A 19,069-nucleotide genomic window follows, 5' to 3' on the forward strand; every position below is an offset into this window, starting at 1 on the left:
TTTTTTTTTCTTTTTCAAATGAGTTCTCTGAATGTATCTGTTAACTTAAAGGTTTATTTAACAATGAAATAACATTTTACAGAATAGAAAAAGAGTCCTTTGTTTTCATATAATTAAAGCATGTTCCTGTGATAAACCACAGAATTATTTGCAGGTACTTGAACTCTTTGCTCATTCATATCAAATGGAACTTACCTGCCTTTTGATCTCCAAAGCTAATGTACGTGCCTGCTTTCAAGTATTTGTAATTCTTCCTGCTGTATGTACCTTACAGTTGTATTCATAGATTATATCTTAGAATGCCCATTTCACAAGTAGGAACACACCCAGAATAGTCTAACTTTCTATTTCATTTATATCATACAAGTATTAACTTTTGGTTAACTAAAACAGTATTAGTCTCTGGATGGTGGTGGTGCACACCTTTAGTCCCAGCTCAGGAGGCAGAGAGAGGTGGATCTCTGAGAGTTCAAGGCCAACCTGGTCTATAGAGTGAGTTCCAAAGCTATAGAGAAACCCTGTCTTGAAAAACAGAAAACAAAACAAAACAAAAAACAGTATTAAAGATACTTAGCAAATTGAAAGAAAGTGGTTACACTTAAAGATTTTTAAAATCAGGACAGATGGATACCTACACCATTAGAAAGAGACTAGTCTTCACTTTTTATAATTCTTCATCCTGGGATTTATAAACTTTTAAAAGTCAGCTATCCCAACTTTTCAGTAGAGAGATTAACAAATAAGATAGGATGAGTTAAAATATGAAAGGTCAGATGAACAATAAGATTTTCATTAAACACTAATGCGATTCTAAACTTTTAGTAAATGATTCGCTTTGAATTCCAGTGCCCTTGTTAAGGGTCTATTTCACTGTTAGATTGTTCCTATTCAAATTGTACATAGGTCATATTATTTCACATGGATGTTGTTGCCTAAGTAGTATCACTATAAAGAGATATGAAGAGATTAATATGTTATTTTGTACATGTATGAGGCCTATGTGTAAAATAGCATTGCGTACAAACTAATAATTACCAAAGTTACAAGATTAGCATATGGAGGTGCATTTGTAGTTTTGTTTACTTTTGCTTATTCCAAATTTTAAATGAGACTAAAAGGTAAAATTTCACTGTTTTTTATTTGCTTGATGAAATAATTGCATAGTGTTAATTTAAAAATTGTATTAGGAAATATATTCAAAGGTCTTTAATTTTCATGCTGTGGAAAAGTGACACTTATGGTAGCTCTTCTCTGAAGTGTTACCATTTGTATAATTAAGACTTAAAATGTTTGAGCAGAACATTGTGTATGATTTTTAGTCATGTTCTTGTCTCTTTCCACATAATTATGGGATATGAAGAAATCACCGAATTACTGACCACTGAAAATTGTGATCTTACCTCAGTGGAAATACCACTCTGGAAATGAATACTTAGTGTTTTTCCCCTTCTGGTTCACAAGCTCTGTGGGTTCAATCATTTGTCCTGTTCATGACATACAGAATACTACCTGCCTGACATCTATGTCAGGAAAGACCATGCTCTTATTTGTGGCTCAAAAGAAATCTACTTCTATTAAATTATTTATAGAATCATTTTCTTTTTTGGGGAGTTTCAAGACATTTTTTTCTCTCTAGCTGTCTTGGAACTCATGTTGTAGTCCATTGGTGTGGGAAGTTCTTCTATGTGTTGCTTTCGCTTTTATTGGTTAATGAATAAGAATGTTAATAAGGCCAACTGGCTTAGCAGAGTATAGCCAGGCTGAAGACATCTCTCTCTCTCTCTCTCTCTCTCTCTCTCTCTCTCTCTCTCTCTCTCTCTCGTCTATCTATCTATCTATCTATCTATCTATCTATCTATCTATCTATCTATCTATCTATCTATCTATCTATTTATCTATATGGTCGAGTCAGGGAGAAGCTATGTAGCCCTGTCAGAGACAGATGCCGAATGCTGGACAGACCTTTACCTGGTAAGCCACAGCCATGTGGTGATACACAAATTAAGAAAATGGGTATATTTAAGATATTAGAATTAGCCAGAAATACACTTAAGCTGTTGGTCAAAGAGTATTGCAATCAATATAGTTTATGTTTGGTCATTTCAATTCTGGGCGGTCGGGAAACTAACAAGCAGCCTCTGCCAACAGTCCAGGCTGGCCGCAGGCTCAGAGATCGGCTTGCCTGAGTGCTGGGATTAAAGACATTCATGGGGGTAGACTAGTGAATGGTATAGATGTGATATATCCATATAGGCACAGAGATAGAATATTGGGTTAAAATGAGGTAGATGAGATAGGGAGGATTTTATTCTAAGAATAATTGGTGTCTTTGGAAGATTCTCCATGGCAGATGGATTGATTTGATTTATGGTTTTGAAAAGTCACTGTGGCTTGATGTGTAAAGGTTAGGTTGATAGGGTCATGAGTTACAGTATGGGGTCCTATATGTAGGCTGTTGGAGATGTTCAGAGGAGGGGGGATGGTATATCTTGGATTTCATTGGGTGAAGTAGAATGAGCAGAGATGATCCCAAGATATTCTGAAGGCCATGTTCAGTATTAGTATTCAGTATTAACATGTAGTTTGATTCTCTCATGTTACTGGGTTTAGACTGATTCAATAATTATAATTAGGTCAGCTTCCAGAACTGTGTATATGGACTGAAATTGGAGGAGGAGGTCTCCTAAGTCTTACTTTTTTTTCTTTCAGTTTTTATATCAGGGGCAAGAAATGCTGTTTTACTATTTGGTTCTCTCAATTTAGGATTTTACAGAGTAGCTCATTGTCAGCTATGTATAAAGCTCTAAAGATTATTCCACTTTTTTAGAGTTAATACTTCTGGTGGTTTGTACAAGACTCGTATGCTCAGGTGTTGGAGCATTTGGTCCCTGGTTGGTAGTACATTTTGGAGAGATTTAGGAGATGCAGCCTTGCTTGCACTGGGTGTCGGCTTTGAGAGTTCATAGCCCCATGTCCAGTTTGTTCTGTTGAAGATGTGACACCTCAGCTTTCTACACATGCTGCCATGCCTGTGGCCTACTGTCTTACCATGGTGGGCCTTTGGAACCCACTCTTTTCCAAAGTCACTTTGGAAAAGTTACTAATGCAGCTACAGGTTGCTCTTCTTGCCAGATATGTAATGACTCAAAAAGAATGCCAGCACAGCTTGTTATACCTTACTGCTGTGGCTACATGGCTTCTCTGACTCCACCTATTCTCTCCTCCTCTATCTGCTTGGAATTCCTGCCTTGCCCTATTCTGCACTGCAGTAGGCCCAAAGCAGCTTCTTTGTTAACCAGTGATATTCACAGCATACAGAGGGAATCCCACATCACAAAGTCCCTGTAGGGTTCTGAAATGAAGCCCTGCCAGTGTTTTTGCAGAAGTTTATTATCATGTTCCTCTTCACTGAAGAGGGCACAGCAGTCATTCTTAGCAGCAGGACTTTCCTGATGGAGACTGCATGAACCCATGTCCTTTTCAAACTTAGCTTGTTTGATTAGCATGTCTGGCAAAGGAGGCCAGTCATGTTCTACCTATGTTATGTGAATCATGCTGAATCTGGCGTCTTCCCCCTTGTTTTCACAATAGCTTTGACTCAAACCTCAGCATCTGATTTGCAGACTGACTTTATTCTTCCACAATGCAGTCGTGTTTGTGTTTGTGTACTAAGTCCCACTCTCCACCTTGATCTTCCATAGTCTGTCTTCTCCAAATAAATGAACCACAGGTTGGAAACGTAAAATTCCTTAGTGATGTAAAGTGATTTTGACAAAGATGCTGAGATAATTGGACATACTTATATTAAACGTGAATCCTTATCCATACTGCACACCAGACATAAATATTAGTGCAGAGAACATCATGAACTTGGATACTACAGATACCAACATTAAGAAAATGAAAAGACAAGGCATAGCTTAGGAAATGATTTGAATTTAGAATATGTAAAATCTCCTTCAATTTAGTAAGACATTTTAATTCTTTAACTGATATAGACTTATACTGACTTCATTTATCAGGTCTACTCATAGACATTTATTCAAAAGAACTAAAAATATAGTTCCATACAAAGACTTGTATGTAAGGAGCACCATCTTTCAAACTCCTAAATTAGAAAGATTTCACGTACTTATTACCTGGCCAGATGTATTGTATATACTGGAATTCTGTACAGCAGTAACAGTTCTGCCAATAAAGATGTATATGCACACATGGATAAGTCTCAAAAACATTTTACAAGGGAAAGAATTACACAAAAGGCTACTTATGGTGGTTTCATAGTTATAGGAAGGTTTCTAGATAAGGTGAAGGTATAAAGATAGGAAAGTGTTGCAGTACTTGTCAGAGTCTGGGTGTGGAGCAGTGCTTGACTGATGTGCTCACAAAAGAGCAAAGGGGATTGGTTGCATGATGGTATTATCTTGTTAAAATGATAGGAACTGTACTCAGTTATACTTCATCACTTAAAACAAAGTGCATTTATTCAGCACAATGATACATTGTAAGTAAGTTTCTCAGTGTTTTCATGCCGAGTTTAATTTTAAAATGGGGAAAATGTACCTCAATATGTGATTTCAAAATCCATCATATTATTTGGGTTAGGATATAGCTATTTAGGTTTGTGTCTTCTAAGCCCCAAAGAGAATCTTCATCCTTTGGGCAGTTTTTCTTAAGCTGTAAGGTACATGACAGTCACCTGAAGATTCGACTAAGTGCTTATTGGGATTGAGTACATAGTTAGTAGGACCCAGGTTCTGCAGTCTGAGCACATTTCAAGATGAGGATGATACAATAAAGCTTGTCAGAAGAATCAGACTTTGTTGAAGGTCCATTGGACCTTTTTAACCAGAACCTGAGCTTTGGACTATTTTAAAGTAAAACAGTGTGGGTTTCTAGCCCGAGATAACCAGGAGTTCACTTTGAGTCTGCTGTGACAGCAATGGATTTTCAGTTGTTTCTGTCACTGTTCAATCACAGTTCCACTTGTTATTAGAGCTCCCAGGCAGTGACCGGGATCTCCAGAGTGCATGGAGGAATAAAGAAGCATCCTTTAGTTCTGCTGGTTTTGAATTATTATTTTCTTCAACCCATCAGCTCCTTAGTTCTGGCTGTGAATCACAATACAGAAGTGTGATCAAGAGTGATGATACTACTTAACCACTATTGAGAAATTATGATTTCTCACTGTTCAAAGTGTTCTGCTTGCATTGTCTTTGCCCTTTCATATTTTACTGTGTGAAGTGAGTACCATTTTTATTCTCAGTATTAGACATAGACATAATACAGAGAAGTTATTTTAAATAATCACACAAAGGGATGGGACATTCACTTGAGATTTAAAGTGAGGCACCTAGACTCAAGGCTCTGAGAGAAGCTGAGACCCACTAATACTTGCCTTCCTATAATCTCTACTTGGGTTTATGTCAGAACTTCTGCCCCAGGTCTCTCACTGACTATCTTACTTAGGGTTTCTATTGTGTGTCTACTTGACACAAACTATAGAGTCATCAGAGAGGAAGGAGCCTCAGCTGAGGAAATGCTTCCATGTGATCCAGCTGTAAGGTGTTTTCCCATTTAGTGATAAGTGACGAAGGGATTAATCCTTGGTGGGTGGTTCCATCCCCTGGTCTGGTGGTCCTGGATTCTATAAGAAAGTAGGTTGAGCAAGGCATGTGGAGCAAGCCAGTAAGCAGCACTCTTCCATGGCCTCTGTGTCAGCTCCTGCCTCCAGAACCCTGCCCTGTTTGTGTTCCTATCCTGACTTCCTTCAGTCATGAACAGCAATGTGGAAGTGTAAGCCAAGTAAACCCCTTTCTCCCCAAGTTGCTTTTCGGTCATGGTGTTTTGTTGGAATAATAGAAACCCTACGACACTGATCTTCTGTTTGTAGGAGAAGAATCAATCACCTCTGACATTTGAAGGTTATTTTATTAGTCTTCTAAAACAAACATAACCAATCAGAGTGTTTCTGTACTTGTAGAGTTTCACTCTGTTCTCCCTTTGGCAGGCTCTGTTGATGTTAGAGGCTCCTCTCAAGCTGTCTTATACTAATGGCTTCAGTTAAAATAGAAAAGCCTACCAGGGACTTTGAATATTCCTTTCTCTCTCTTTAAAAGCTGAGGATCTTGGGACCTGAGTTTTCTTGTGTTCTTTATCCTTATCTGAGTTCCTCTTCCTTTCCAACCTTCTCAAAAAAAAGACTTGATGCTAGTCTGAGATTGAGCAGAGCATTTAATATACTGACCATGTACTTAACCCCGTTCCCTTTCTTTTTGGTTTTTAATTAAAGATTGTGTTTCATTGATGCTTCCAGCGATTTTAGTGCCTTTTGTATTCCATGTTAACATAATGTATTTAGAAAACTGAGTGTAAGGCAAGTCCATTTTTAATTTATCAATGGCACCCTCAGTCCTAATATGCTTAAGCATACTTTACTTTTGAAGGCAGAATTAATCTTTTATCAGGCTTGCCATGGATGCTGTTGGTTTCATTACTTTAGGGAAATGTCCCTGTGGTTGTCTTAGAATTAATGCTATTCACGTCCTTCGATTTCCCACTGTCTGTAGAACATAAAGAAGATACACATAAGAGTCACCCATACTAAAAACTAATGTAGAAACAGTGGATATCACTGATGTCTGAAATCTAACAGAAATGTTTTTGTGTTTGTGTTTTGTGTTTGTGTTTGGACTGATTTTTATAAGTTGAATCTTAAAAATTTCACATAATTATAGAAAGAAAATTTATATCTGTGAAGAAAAGTTTTAGATATGATTGGGAAGAAATAGTTTTATTCTGCCTTTCATTTTTAAAGCAGATCTAGCTAGAAATATCCAGAATTAATACTGTAAGTTCTTTGCATCACTGGGGCCTCTGAATTTTGAATGACTTGAGAGTCACTTGGGGCTTATTAAAAATACAGACCCTGGGGTCCTATCCCTTTCAGTTGTAAGTTTGCAAAAGAGTTCTCAAAAGATTTCAGTATACATTACATTGAGGTTCTCCAGGGAAATAAAACCATTAGGAGATTTTTCTCTTTTTCTTTCAAGAAAGTCCTGCATGATTCTGCGATTGAAGAGTGCCAAACTCTATAGTTGGCATTTTGGGGACCAAGCAGAGCATATGGTCGTGAAAGTCTTAAGTTTGAAGGCTGGAGAGACAGTTTCCCAGTTGGAAGACAGTGATCCAGAGAGAGGACAGTAGGAATAACTATGTGACATTAGGTATTGATGATCCAGCCCAGCTTTACAAATAGATTACTAATCACTGAGCTGAACCCTTAAAGGGTAAATTCTATAGCATGTAAATAGTATCCATAAAATGTGAAGAGAAGGGGCTGGAGAGATGGCTCAGAGGTTAAGAGCACTGCCTGCTCTTCCAAAGGTCCTGAGTTCAATTCCCAGCAACCACATGGTGGCTCACAACTATCTATGATGAAAGCTGGTGTCCTCTTCTGGTGTGCAAGCATACATGTAGGCAGAATGCTATATACATAATAAATACATAATTTTTAAAAAAAATGTGAAGAGAAGAGAGAGGAAGAGACACAGGACAGGAAGTGGAGTAGTGATGTGGAATTCCCCTCTATATGCTCTGAATACATTTGATTATCATTGGGTAATAGAGAAACTACTTTGCCCTATGGAGCTAGGCAGGAAAACTAAACTGAATTCAGGGAGAAAGAAGGTGGAGTCAGGCAGATGCCATGTAGTCACCCAAGAAGCAAGGTGTGAGATAACAAATCATGAGCCTCGTGGTAAAATATAAACTAATATAAATGAGTTAATTTAAGATGTAAGAGCTAGCTAGGAATATGCCTGAGCTGTTGGTCAAACAGTGTTGTAATTAATGTAATTTCTTTGTGTTTATTTGGGTCTGGGTGATTGGGAAGCAAAAGCGCAGTCTCTGTTTACAGAGTAGCTTTTGTCAGTATCTTCTGTTTCTATAAAGAAGTATTAAAACATGGGTATAAGGGATGTGTGGCCAAGGAAGTAATTCTTAGTCACACAGGTGACATTGCAGCATGTTTGTGTGCTGATTCAAGTGACCCATTTGAAAGGGAAAGATTAACGAGCCCTGTGAAAAAGACATGAGTTCACTGTGATACCATCTCAGGTAACTTTCTCATATCTTCCCCTAGGTGACAGACCAGTCAGTGAAGGCATTTGCCGAGCACTGCCCTGAACTCCAGTATGTTGGCTTCATGGGTTGTTCAGTTACTTCCAAAGGAGTCATTCACCTAACCAAGGTAAGCGCCACAGCTTCATTCATTTTCCTGATGTTTTTGAGTATTATGAAGGTGACAGGCCATAGTATTGTCACTGTCAGCCATCCTCCAGTTACTAAGCAGGCACCCCAACACTGATCTATATCCCAACCCATCTTTTTACTTTTTATTTTGCGGCACGATTGGCGTTGAACTTAGTATGTAGCTCAGGAAATCCTTGAACTTGTGGTCCTCTTGCATTAGCCATTGACTCGCAGGAGTCACAGACCTGCTGCCCTGTGTGCAGTTCATTGGCTGTTTTGAAGCAGTGTCTTCCTCTATTGCCTGACTGCTCTTGACCTCATAGATTCCAGATCTGCCTCATTGTGGATCTTCATAGGTTCTGGATCCACCTCATTCTGGACCTTCACAGGTTCTGGATCCACCTCATTCTGGACCTTCACAGGTTCTGGATCCACCTCATTCTGGATCTTCACAGGTTCTGGATCCACCTCATTCTGGACCTTCACAGGTTCTGGATCCACCTCATTCTGGATCTTCACAGGTTCTGGATCCACCTCATTCTGGACCTTCACAGGTTCTGGATCCACCTCATTCTGGACCTTCACAGGTTCTGGATCTGCCTCATTCTGGATCTTCACAGGTTCTGGATCTGCCTCATTCTGGACCTTCACAGGTTCTGGATCCACCTCATTCTGGATCTTCACAGGTTCTGGATCCACCTCATTCTGGACCTTCACAGGTTCTGGATCCACCTCATTCTGGACCTTCACAGGTTCTGGATCTGCCTCATTCTGGATCTTCACAGGTTCTGGATCCACCTCATTCTGGATCTTCATAGGTTCTGCCTCATTTTCCTGAGTAGCTGGGCTGGTGGACATTTTCCAGTTGTGCCTGGCTTTCTGGTTTTGCTAAATGTAGTTGATGAGGAATAGTTGGATAACTATAGGAGTCGGCTAGTGTTTGATAAAGTAAATACCAGTTTTAGAAAACTTTCTACTTCCTTTTTCTGAAACAGAATCCTTATTTTAAAGTAGTTTGTGTTTTACATTTTCATTGCTAATACTTATAAAAACATGAGTTAAAGAAACTGATACATGACAAGATTGACTTAAATTTCAACTGAAAACATTGCACATAGATGATACATTGAGTGTGAACTACTCTTTTCTCACTGTGTCCTAGGAGCATTAGCTTACAAAGAGAATGTGGCTGTTTCATTGATTAATCTGAATGTATAAGGTGAAATGAGAAAATTTGCTGTTCGCTCAGAGTTTACTTACAACCAAACATGTATTTTAGAAATGATGATGGTACTTGCTTCTTTGCGATAGCATTTCAAACAGGTTACTATAACATTAACTCGTGTTCTGCCTCGCTTGTGCATTGTATAGCTTTTAACTCTTACCACACTGTACTTGGAAAAGGAGTGCTGGTATTGCCTTTTTTGACTTAAAACAGAATAGCCTCGTCCTTCAACTTTCTCTCATAATGATTACAAAGCTCTTAGATGGCAGCACAATGCTGGAATAAGTAGGGAAGATCACAGCTCTCTTTATGCTTGATCTGTTTGGGTCTCTCCAAGGTTGCAGCTTAGTGAGTAACATTGCTTTCCTTCCAGAAAAAGGACAAAAGTTTCTGAATTACAGTAAGTCTGTGCTGCTGGGGCAGTGAGTAGGTGCCCGAGTCTTTCGTCACCTCTGTTTTTGTCCTGGTTCCTTTGTTAGCTCCATTTTGGTCCTTGGCTCTGCTACTTAGTAACTTAAGTGTGCAAATTACTTTCTAGTTTATTAGCTAAGGCAATATATGGCAAATGATTTCCTCAGTATTAAGACCACAGTAAGAGTGAAGTAAATTGTCATTCTTGCTGTCAAAGTAAATTCTACTCTAAGCCAGTTGCTAGAAAATTAGTTGTAAGCTTTGGTTCAAAAAAATCAAGTCACCATTCTTTTTTTTTTTTTTTTTTGAAATTTCAAATTATACTTTAATAAGTTCATTGACGAAATCATAGCAAATAATTAGAATTCAAAGAAAATCACCTGTCAGATATAGATTGGTTAGCATTTTACAGGAAATAAACCCAAGAGACTATTCTTAATTTAGAAAAGAAAAAAAAAACCTGAAATTCAATAAGCTCACTGTCAAGGTTAAGATGTTCTAGAAAAACAAAAACAAAGCAAAAACAAAACAAAAGGTTAAATAAACTTTCATTTAAAGTGGCAAAATGAAGTAAATAAAAGCAGAAAGAAAAGCAGGAGGCCATGTTGGGCTCCGCATGGCTGGGCACTGGTAGTTTGGAAAGCTCAATAAGGTAGAAAACTGATCAAAGAAAAACCGAGACTTCTTTTCACACACACTGTAACAACATAAGAAGGATATAGCACCAAGCATTATTGTTTTCTTGTTTCTCACTCTCAAGTCACCATTCTTATTCAGTGTATCTTAAAGAGATCAGATTTGCCTGGATTCTGAGCACTGGAGCCTATCACTAGAGGAAAAGGTAGGATTCTTAATTTTAGTTATCGATCTACTAAAGCATCTAGTATAACCAAGACCATCTATAACCACATATTTTTATTCATTCCCTGTAACCTTGACCTGAAAATCTCGAGGTGAGTGTTTTCTGGCCTTCTAATGCTGTCGTTAGAAATACCATGGATAAATAGATAGGGCAAAACTCTTACAATGACCATGTTTGTGATTTTTTATGATCACTCAAAATTTGCTCACCAAAGACAAAACAAGTTTTCCACATGACTGTACCCTCTGAGCATTTGAGATGACTCCAAATTCTGGTATAGTAGTATTTAAAAGATCCATTATCTGTGATGAAATAATAGCTGCGGTAAATGTATGTACAAAGCTTCCTTTGCTGGGGAGGCTCTTCTGAAGTTGATAGGCAAGAGCTTCTGGTGTGACCTGCTAACAGGTGAAAACTTCTAAACTCATATCAAAGCTAGCCCAGAGTTTGAACCTGCATATTTCTCCATAACAGTATATTCACTTAGATGAAAAGTTGCTTGTGGTATAATGATGGTCACTTTCTTGTGCTCAGATAGAATAAGGTGGCATTGTATTATAAGCATGCAAATATTTTGTAAAGCTGTGAATGTCAAGTTTTATAAAACTGAAGCGTTAGACTTAAAATCTTTGCCTTCTGCAGTGTTTTTAACCAGTTATTAAAATGTTTACAAAATGTTGTTTAAATATACTAAGTGCCCCTTAAATTGTGTTTTCTTTGTTATCATTATACTATGTAATTTTTAATGAAATGATTAGGGACACGTAAAATACAGTGTTCAGAGTAGTCACCTAAAATATGTCTACTTTTTACATGATTTTAAAAAATTTCTTTTAGTACATGGTTTTGCATTTTAAAAATTAAGGCAAATGGCATAAAATTGCTATACATTAATGTCTGTATGTGTAGAAAACTACACACTTAAATTAAATGATCTATTCTTAGATTAAAAATTTCTTGTACCTTAAAGAATCAAAGGATTTTGAAGTTGTTGGGCCAGGGAGACTGTTAAGTTATTTAGCTAAACTAAAAAAATGGCAAATATATTAATACATTAGTAAAGAAAATTGGAGCATTGTGACTTCTTTAACTTAAGCGAAGGGCCAGAGGGCAAAAGATTGGTACTAGATGGAAAAGTATTGTTATCCTACTACCTCGTTCGTTCACTTTGGTTCAATTCCACTTTGACATTCTCCGTCTTAACTTGACTCTCAACTTCCTTTGTGATGCTTCTTGTTTCCATGCCTGGTACTCAGGAGATTCTGCTAAACATCAAACATCATCCCTTCGAACACTGCTAAACCTGTTCATCCGGTCAGTGAGAGGCAGGTTGAGAAAGCCTGGTGCACTGGGTTGTGTTTAAATGTCCAGTTATGTAAGGTGAGAGCCGAGGCTCCTGTGAGAGTTGAGTGTCACCAACTCCTCTCTAGCAGAACTGGCCTCTGCCACTGTAGGGTTTTGTCACTTATTCTACCTGCTTGTAACTATGAAATGTCTTTTTCTTGCTCCTTTTACAAATTAGCAAATGAAAGTGTACAATTACTCCCTCCTGCTCAGGTAGAGTGATTCTATATGACTTGTCACTAGAGCAACTTCAGGAACAAATCAGAGCACTCAGAAGTCACAGGGAACGACTGCCATGGGTTTAAGTTCAAATGCTTAGAGTAAAAAAGAGAGAGCTCACTTTAAGGGAAGGGTTTAAAACAAGTCAAACATGTAAACACTGTGGTTTATAATGGCACAAACAATGCGTGGTCCTTCCAGCTAAAGCATCACAGCAGGGACCAACTCTTCAACAGATACAAAACAAGGAAAAAATAGTTCAAGTCCTGCATGGTAGAACACGCCTTTAATTCTTACATTCAGGAGGCAGACAGACCAGGAAGATAATATCTGCGAGTTCGAGATCATCCTGGTCTGCATAGTACCAGGGCAGACAGTCAGGGCTAAGTAGAGAGACTTACGATGATGATGGTGATGATGATGAACATCCGGCAACAGAGAACAGTGATCCCTAAGATCACCTGTCAGAATGGCTAAAATCAAGAACACCAATGATAGCCTTTGCTGGAGAGGTTGTGGAGAAAGGGGTACACTCATCCATTGCTGGTGGGAATGCAAACTTGTGCAACCACTTTGGAAAACAGTGTGGCGGTTTCTCAGGAATTTCGGGATCAACCTACCCCTGGACCCAGCAATACCACTCTTGGGAATATACCCAAGAAATGCCCTATCATACAACAAAAGTATATGCTCAACTATGTTCATAGCAGCATTGTTTGTAATAGCCAGAACCTGGAAACAACTTAGATGCCCTTCAATGGAAGAATGGATGAAGAAAGTATGGAATATATACATATTAGAGTATTACTCAGCAGTAAAAAACAATGACTTCCTGAATTTTGCAGGCAAATGGACGGAAATAGAAAACACTATCCTGAGTGAGGTGAGCCAGACCCAAAAAGAGGAACATGGGATGTACTCACTCATATTTGGTTTCTAGCCATGAATAGGGGACGTTGAGCCTATTATGCGTGATCCTAGAGAAGCTAATTAAGAAGGTGAACCCAAAGAAAAACATTTAGGCGATGAAAGGAGACAGAGACAAAGACCCACATTGGAGCACCGGACTGAAATCTCAAGGTCCAAATCAAGAGCAGGAGACAGAGCACGAGCAAGGAACTCAGGACCGCGAGGGGTGCACCCACACACTGAGACAATGGAGATGTTCTATCAGGAACTCACCAAGGCCAGCTGGCCTGGGTCTGAAAAAGCATGGGATAAAACCGGACTTGCTGAACATAATAGACAATGAGGACTACTGAGAACTCGAGAACAATGGCAATGGGTTTTTGATCCTACTGCACGTACTGGCTTAGTGGGAGCCTAGGCAGTTTGGATGCTCACCTTACTAGACCTGGATGGAGCTGGGTGGTCCTTGGACTTCCCACAGGGCAGGGAACCCGGATTACTCTTAGGGATGATGAGGGAGGGGGACTTGATGGGGGAGGGGGAGGGAAATGGTAGGTGGTGGCGGGGAGAAGGCAGAAATCTTTAATAAATAAATAAATAAATAAATAAATAAATAAATAAATAAATAAATAATAAAAATTAAAAAAAAAAAAACCACAGAGAAACCCTGTCTCGAAAAAAACCAAAAAAAAAGATTTGAGAAACTAAGAAGAAAACACCTGTGATTATCTGAGAGGACTTCATTGAAGGATTTCCAGATGGCAGCAAAGTGAAGGGTGACATACAAAGACCCAATAGATTATGTGAGGTGACAAGACAGAACCAACTGTTGAGGAGGTCATGAGTTTCAGAAGGGAGCACTGTTGTGGAAGAACTGCACGGAGAACTCAGACATCTGTGTGAATGCCCTCTGCTCATCCCGCCTCTCCCAGTCCATGAGTAAGGAGCAGCAAAGAAAACTGGCAAGTGTTTTCAACTGTTTGAATGAAATTAAAACCACATGTTTCAGATTTCCTCTGATGCTGCTAACTCATTACTTAGGTAGAATGAGTAGAACTAAATAGCTGTCCTCAAATCAGTGAGCTCAGTTTTTCTTTAAAGGACTTGAGAGAGAAGAACAGACTGGAATCCCAAGTGCACAGAAGAAAGAAAGTGGCAAACATGCAAATGGAAGCCAACAAAACAGAAAACCAGTAACGATACTACTGACTGGTGTGTGTCGACTCGAAGCAAGCTAGAGTCATCACAGGAAGGACCCTCAGCTGAGGAAACGCCGTCTTAAGATGCAGCTGTAAGGCATTTTCTCATTTAGTGATCATCAGTGGGGGAGGGCTCAGCCCATGGTGGGTGGTGCCATCCCTGGACTGTTGGCCTGGGTTCTATAAGAAAGCAGGCAGAACAATGTAGAGGAAGCAAGCCAGTAAGCAGCTCCCCTCCATGGCTTCTGCATCAGCTCCTGCTTCCATGATCTGGCCCTGTTTGTGTTCCTGTCCTGACTTCCTTCAGTGATGAACAGCAATGTGGAAGTGTGATACAAATAAACCCTTTCCTCCCCAATTTGCGTTTTAGTCATGGCATTTTATCGCAGCAATAGAAACCCTAAGACAAATTGGTACCAGCACGGTGGAGTATTGCTGTAGCAGTCCCGACATGTTTGGGAGGATTATGGAAGGTTGTTGAGTGCTAAGAGCTCAGTGAGGGGTAGTGGGCGTGTTCTTTAAGAACTTGGAAGATAGGAGTGTTAAGAGAAGTGCAGAAGATGGAAGCCTGGCTTGCAGAGTTTGAGAGGGAAGTTTAAAGCTCTATCAGTGTCATTTGTTCTTTTGAATTAAGATCCCCTGGTTCCCCTGAAGAGTCAGCCGTGATTAATAAGATACCAGAACTACTAAAGCAAAATTTTGCTTTCCTGAGATACTTGATGCTGGTTGGCTGGAGCTAAGAAATTAGCAGTGATTAAGAAGAGACCAGCATCAATGAGGTGAAATCTTTTGGGAAGTGATTCCTGAGTGCACAGAGAAGCTGTGTTCTAGAAGCAGCCAAGGTTGTGCCTTGTACTGACAGCTGGACTTGGGAAAAGCTCATTTTTTGGTAAGGGAGATGAAGTATAGTCTGATTGACTGAAAAGGGAAAGATGAAAGTGCTGATGTCATGACTTGTAGCAAGTGGTGCAGACATTAAGGGAATAAAAAGAGTGTTGTTATGAATAAATTGTGTGTGTGTGTATATATATATGTATATATATGTATATACATATATATATATATATATATGTATATATATATATATATGACAATGTCGAGGAAAGTTTTACCCGAAAGCACAAAGTACCAAAGCTTACCCAGGAAGGTACACCAGTGTGCGCTTTCAGCCCTCGCTACCTTGGTCAGTGACACAGCATCATTAGAATCCAGGAATCGGGTGCCAACTAGTCTACAAGGCAAGGCTATCATTCCTATAAAGGAGAAAAATGGAGCTGTGAATAACCAGAATTTTCTGTCTCTTAAAGAAGTTCTATTTTTACTTGGCTTTTTGCTAGGAGTATTCCAAGTGTAGGTGGATTCAATAGTGAATTCTACAAAGGATTTAAGAGAGAAGAAACCAATTCATCATGACTACTGTAGAGGTGAGCCTATCATTACCTTCGTAGGAAAATCTGATAAAGACATTACAAGCTAAGAATATTGCATGTCGCTGTCATGAATAGAGATTGCCCTAGGTCTAGTGGCACATCCCTTTAATCCCAACACTCAGAAGACAGAGACGGAAGTCCCCAAATTTGAGGCCAAACTGGTCTACACAGAGAGAGTTCCAAGACAACCATGGCTAAAACTGTGTTTCAAAAAACAAACAAATAAAAAAAATGAATTGGAAAAATACCTATTACACATTTAATAAAGATTAACACCAAAATTTATAAAAGCTCAGAAGTAAGAAAAGGATTAACCTTAGTTTTAAAACTGGCAAAGCACCTGAGTGAATATTTTAAAGAGGACACATAAATGGCCAAAGATTTGATGTTTATTATTAATAATCATCAGAGAGATGTTTGTTAAAATTATAATGAGATATTATCCCATACCTGCCATAATGGTTATTATGTAAAAGTTAAAAGATAACAAGTGTTGGTGAGCTATGGAGAGAAGGGAACTCTATATGTTATTGATGGTAATTTATATTAGTATAACATTCTGTAAAATATATGGAGGTATCTCAAGGAAATATTTCAGTTACCACGTGACCAGTTATTCAACAACTGAATTCAGTGTGCTGAAGAGATCGTCCCACCCCCATATTCATTACAGCATTATTCACAGTGCCAGAGCATGGAAGTACGTGAGTGTTTGTTAACAGATGGAAGGATAAAGGTGTTGAGAGGCACACCACCCTGCTCTGTGCCCAGACTTGCCATGCTCCTCCAGGGTCTGTCCTCTTCTCACCACAGGAACACCAGCACATGACCAAGCAGCATCTTCCCTTTAGTTTTCTCCCTACCAATTCTACAGAAATGCTTGCCAATGAGAATCACCTAGAGAAACCTCAGAATTCAGAAGTTAAAAGAATAGTCATAATTAAAATACATGAAACATTTTGCCAAAGAATTCAAAAAGTTTAAAGAAGTCACAAAGAAATAACTCAGTGAAATCAAGAAGAAAGAGTATAAGGAGAATAAACATGTGAGTGATGCTCAAGAAAACACAAACTAAAGTTCGATGGAAATTAAAGACAATACAGGTAGTGGGCATGGAATTCAATAAAGAGATAGAAACATTGAAGTGGACTCAACTGAAAGGAAGACTGAATTGAAAACCCCAATAGCTTAGCCGGGCGGTGGTGGCGCACGCCTTTAATCCCAGCACTCAGGAGGGAGGCAGAGGCAGGCGGATCTCTGTGAGTTCAAGGCCAGCCTGGTCTAGAAGAGCCAGTTCCAGGACAAGAACCAAAAAGCTACAGAGAACCCTGTCTCGAAAAATCAAAAAAAGAAAAAAAAAGAAAGAAAGAAAACCCCAATAGCTCACTTAGAAATTTCAAAGCAAAGCCTTTAAAAGAGAATGAATCAGGAAGATGTAATATTGGGACTTGAAGCTAAACTATAGAATCTAGACCATATAAGTAAAGAACATGAAAAATTAAAAACAAAACAAAACCACACAGAGCAGGGGGGAGGGGGGAAAGAACACATGGAAATATGGGACATCATAAAGAAAACAAACCTTCCAATTATAGGCATGGAAGAGGGAGAAGAATCCCAAGTCAGTGACATAGGCCAGATCTTCAAGAGAATCATAGAAGAAAGGTCCCCCAAAGTAAAGAGAAAGACATACCTATACGAATACAAGAAGCACTCAGCACACTGAATAGACAAGACCCTAAACAAAATCTCCACATATAATAACTATAATGTAACTATATATAACAAAAATAGTGTATTGAAAGCTCTGAAAATAACACATCACATATACAGGAAACCCCATCAGAATAACAGATGACTTTTCTTTTTTTTTTTTTTTTTTATTCTTTTTTAATTAAAATTTCCACCTGCTCCCCGTTTCCCATTTCCCTCCCCTCCTCCCAAATATTGCCCCCTCCCCCCACTTCCCTCCCCCTATCCCCACTCCTCTTCTCCTCCCCCCACAGCATCCCCCCTCCCTCTTGATACTGAAGAGCAGTCCAAATTCTCTGCCCTGCGGGAAGACGAAGGTCTTCTATCTACTTCCAGGAAGGTGAGCGTCTAAACAGGCTAAGCTTTTCAAAGGAAACTGAAAGCCAAAGAGCCTGTAGCAATGCATCCAAAATCCTAAAGGACAGTGACAGCCAATCCAAAATAATATATCCAGCAAAATTATCTTCTGTGACTGAAGGAGAAAGACACTTTCCATGACATAAACATCCTCCTAAATCTATATCCATCTGACCAAACCTAAGAAAAATAGAGGAAATATTATTTTGAAAGATTGAGCATAACAGAAACTGTGGGAAGAAATATGAAGCCATAGTTATAAAAACAGAATACCACTAAGAGCACAAATAATACCATTAATCAACAACAAGATGACTACAACAAACATGCACATTTCAATAATATATTTAAATATCAGTGGCCTCAATTCTCCAGTCAAAAAACACTGAGTTACTGAATAGATCAGAAAACAGAATCTATCTGCCGCTTCCAAGAAACAGCATAATTTTAAAGATAGGCCCTGCTTTAGAGTGAAAGGGTCGACAAAGTACTCTAGTCAAATGGGACCAGTTTGCAAGCAGACATTGCTATCCTAACATATGACAAAATAGATTTCAAAATAAAACTAAGCAGAAGAGAATAAATAAGGATATTTCATTATGATTAAGGGGACAGCTAATCAAGATGATATTCCTATTCTAAACCTGTATGTCTCAAACTCGGGATTTCCCAATTTAATTAAAATCTTGTACTGGAATTAAAACACAGATAAACATCTGCTCTAGTTGATATTATGAACCTAGGAGAGAGAAGTATAAAAATGAGGCACACTAAAGTCTCATGCAATAGGCAACTAAATTGAGAGCATCAGAACTTTATACTGAGGGTTAAGAATGGTCACATGAGTAAAGTGCTCAGCCAAAAGGACAAGAGGCACAAACATAGCAATAGCCAGTTGTAATGCATAAAGCAAACTCACACCTTTCTGCTGTACCTGGGAGGAGCATGAAACCACATTCTGAGATCAATTCTGTGATTTTGAATAAAACAGCGGTCACAAGACTCTTCTTGTCTTTTTTTTTGAGTTTTCTTGTTGACTCCATTCTTGGACTGTGTTCCAACATTTACTTCAGTACCCTACTATGTCTAATAGACAAGTTGTCTAGAC

The 19,069-nt window shown here is 38.7% G+C and overlaps 1 protein-coding gene across 1 annotated transcript in view; it reads left to right on the forward strand.

Moving 5' to 3' along the window:
• Fbxl17 (F-box and leucine rich repeat protein 17) overlaps positions 1 to 19,069 on the forward strand; it is a 465,950-nt gene that overhangs the window by 126,470 nt on the left and 320,411 nt on the right. Inside the window, exon 5 of the mRNA XM_057758272.1 lies at positions 8,144 to 8,251. Coding sequence (XP_057614255.1) covers positions 8,144 to 8,251 — 108 coding nt within the window. The remainder of the gene's footprint in view (positions 1 to 8,143; positions 8,252 to 19,069) is intronic.

The sequence above is a fragment of the Chionomys nivalis genome, chromosome 2, assembly GCF_950005125.1.
Source record: "Chionomys nivalis chromosome 2, mChiNiv1.1, whole genome shotgun sequence".
NCBI classification, from domain to species: domain Eukaryota; kingdom Metazoa; phylum Chordata; class Mammalia; order Rodentia; family Cricetidae; genus Chionomys; species Chionomys nivalis.